This window comes from Triticum aestivum, chromosome 5A (assembly GCF_018294505.1).
Source record: "Triticum aestivum cultivar Chinese Spring chromosome 5A, IWGSC CS RefSeq v2.1, whole genome shotgun sequence".
In the NCBI taxonomy this organism is placed as follows: Eukaryota; Viridiplantae; Streptophyta; class Magnoliopsida; order Poales; family Poaceae; genus Triticum; species Triticum aestivum.
The window spans coordinates 109,096,145-109,099,212 of NC_057806.1; the positions used below are offsets into that span (position 1 = coordinate 109,096,145).

Sequence of the window (3,068 nt, forward strand, 5' to 3'; positions counted from 1 at the left end):
CGATCAAAGCTGGTGAGCGTCAAGACCCAGCGGTACAACCGCTCCAGAGAGCGGTACAACCGGCGGGAGGTAACAGTGAGCAGAAGAAGATAAGGGAAACTCTCTCTCTCTCACAACTGAGAAGGACAAAGGAGGGGTGAGGAAGGTATACATGAATGGATTCCCCCAGTTCTTTCCAATGAGGATTCCCTCTTGATAGTACGGGTTCCCTACGACCAAAGAGATAAAAAGCATAGAGGACACGTCTTCGATCTTTTCCTATGAGAGAGAATAGCTTTCCGATGTAGGCCTAAGCATCGAGAACCTGAAACATTTAGCACAAGATTAGACCAACAAAGGGTTGTCATCATCGTCCAAAACATAAAGTAGGGAAATGCCCTTTCACCCCGTAGGACCAGCGCACCAGAACAGCAACCATCGCTGATGAAGAATAATGTAGATTGAAATGATCCAACCTGAAGACACACAAACATAGACAAACCACAACCAGATCCGAGCAAATCCACCGAGGATAGATCCGCCGGAGACACACCTCCACACGCCCACCAACGATGCTAGACGCATCACCGGAACGGGGACTAGGCGAGGAGACCTTTATTCCATCTTCAGGGAGCCGCCGCCGTCTCGTTTCCTGAGTAGGACACAAACCCTAACAAATCTTGAAGGAACCACTAACAACGGAGCCCTCCCGCCGGCCCATGTTAGGATCCACCGCGCCCCCATGGCCATAGGGCCACCGGAGACGAGGCGGACCTGCAGCGGAGCCGACAAGAGGCACGAACCCTATCTTTTTTTGGAAGAGGAGGCGGCGACCGGAAAGACCAACGTATACAGAGGATAATGTACTCACACTCTTAATCTCCTCATTTACTTTGTCCTTCTAATCTACACAACGGTCCTTTGATTCGAGATAAGTTGTACATGAAGAAGATGCATCATGTTCTGATTCCATTCAGGTGATATGTTCATTCGGCGAAGACAATCCGCGATGATCTGTTGATACTCGACATGCCAAAGTCCCAACTCGGCATCCCTGATGGCTAGTGTTGGCGACGTTCGGATGTTAGATAGAAAATCAACATCGTCGGCGCAATCAACATTGAAGCTCGGTGTGGAAGAGGAGGAGTTGGTGCAACTCGGTCCCATCTATCCTTCACGGAAGCTTGGAGTAAACCCTTCGATGGGGTCACTGATCTAGTTATTGCTAAAGTCATGGCACTTGGAGAAGGCGTTATTTTTGCACAACTATGAGGCTTCTCGCACGTGATCTAGTTATTGCCAAAGTCATGGCACTTCGAAAAGGCGTTATTTTTGCACAACTATGAGGCTTCTCGCACGTGGTGATGAAAGTGGATTGCTTAGAGGTTGTTAACCTTTGATCTTCGCGTTATAATTCTTGATCAATTGTGGCATCTATCTTATATGAAATAGAGGGAAAATCAGCAAGTTTTAGTTTTTCTGTTAGACATGTCCCAAGGATGGTAACAGTGTGGCGGAACTTTGTGCTAAGCAGGCACGTTCCTTGTTGGTTTCCTGGCCACACGAACGTTCATCCTTTCTTATTACAGCTTCAGGGCTAATTGTAATCGAATGTAATTACCGATGAAGCTCCCCAAATTCTCGGCAAAAAAATCCCCAGAAAAAAAAGAACGAGGGTGAGTCCCACCGGCCAGATATAGCAAACCCAAAATGAAAAAACACACTCGTCATGCACCTCCTATGTTTCACTGGTATATCCCGCAGAATCTTGCGTACACATCACACACATCCATCTAATATTGTCGAGCTAATCAAGCGTAGTGCATACTGTAATAATCACCCCACCGATCGATCAAAACCACCGAAGAATCGAAGTGCTCTGGCTAGCCGCACTCCGATCAGTTCATCGCACGAGTAGCTACTACGTACGGAAAGTATGCTCCATGGCCCCACGCGCGCCGGTCAATACGGGGAGGAGGCCCCCGCCGGGAGCCGGGAACCGGTGGCGAGGAAGCGGACGAGCCGGAACCCCGTCGCGAGCGCCGCCAGCGCCAGGAAAGCGAACGCCGCGAACCCGAGCCCCACGGCGATGTCGCCCTGCAGGCACGCCGTGCTGCTGATATTCCGCTCCTGGCCTCCGCCGCACAACGCCGCTTCCCGCGCCGCCGCCGCCGCCGCTGCCAGCGCCATGTACCCGAAACCCTGCAGCGCACGCACACACGATCGAATGAACAACTCCGAAATTAGTTAACCAACTCCATGTGTGTGATCGATCGACCAGATGCAACTTGCGTGTAATTACAGCAAGTAGGCGCTGGTTAATTGGTTACCTGGTCGTGGCCGAAGTCGAACCAGAGCTGCAAGGCCTCCGGGAGCAGCGTGGCGCCCTTGGCCACCTCCCACGCCGCCGCGGCGACCTCGAACACCGAGTATACCGCCACGATCGCGTTCGCCGCCAGCAGGAACCTGAACGGCGCCAGCCGCAGCACGGCGCCGTCCGTCGCCGCGAACACCGCCGCCGCGAGGCTAAAGCACAGCGCCGCCACCCGCAGCACCAGGAGGAGCGTCCCCAGCCGCCTCGACTCCTTCCTCCGTCCCCCCGCCGCCGCCTGATCCCCGTTACGCAGCGGCGACGCCATCCGAACACCCTCAGCTCAGCTCATCCGACGGTGACTGGGCGTCCTGAGCTGGGCACGTAGCCTCCTCCCGGCTTTATAGACGGCCTGTGATCACGGGAGAGGCGAGCCTTAGGCGCCGACGTGGCGGAGCGTGGCGGAGCGTCGGACCCACACGGCAGGCTCGGATGAGCCAAAGGTTGTGTAAAGCCGAGCTGCCATGGCCAGGTGTGGCGAGGTGTTAGGTGTGGACATGTGAGTGAATTAATGGCGCCATCAATGTGGCCTGTTCGGAGCTTGTGATGCTATCTAATTTTCCACTTGAGCACCGCCACACGTACGAACGATCCAACAAATTCCCTCTGGTCCCATTTTCGGACACGGATTCTGTCATGTGGGGCACGTCTTACAGACGTGGGCCGCGCGGCCAGGAGCAGCCGACGGCCGCATCAGGCAAGGCGCAGGCTGGACAGG

At 54.3% G+C, this 3,068-nt stretch overlaps 1 protein-coding gene across 1 annotated transcript; it reads right to left on the reverse strand.

Annotated features, from left to right (window-relative positions):
* Nucleotides 1-1,428: 1,428 nt before the first annotated feature.
* Nucleotides 1,429-2,674, reverse strand: LOC123106671 (CASP-like protein 4C1). The gene is made up of 2 exons (XM_044528765.1): nt 2,310-2,674; nt 1,429-2,181 (listed from the first exon to the last, which is right to left on the reverse strand). Exons 1-2 carry the CDS (start codon nt 2,616-2,618, stop codon nt 1,942-1,944), a joined length of 549 nt encoding a protein of 182 aa, XP_044384700.1. The 5' UTR covers nt 2,619-2,674; the 3' UTR covers nt 1,429-1,941.
* Between the last annotated feature and the right edge of the window lie 394 nt (nt 2,675-3,068).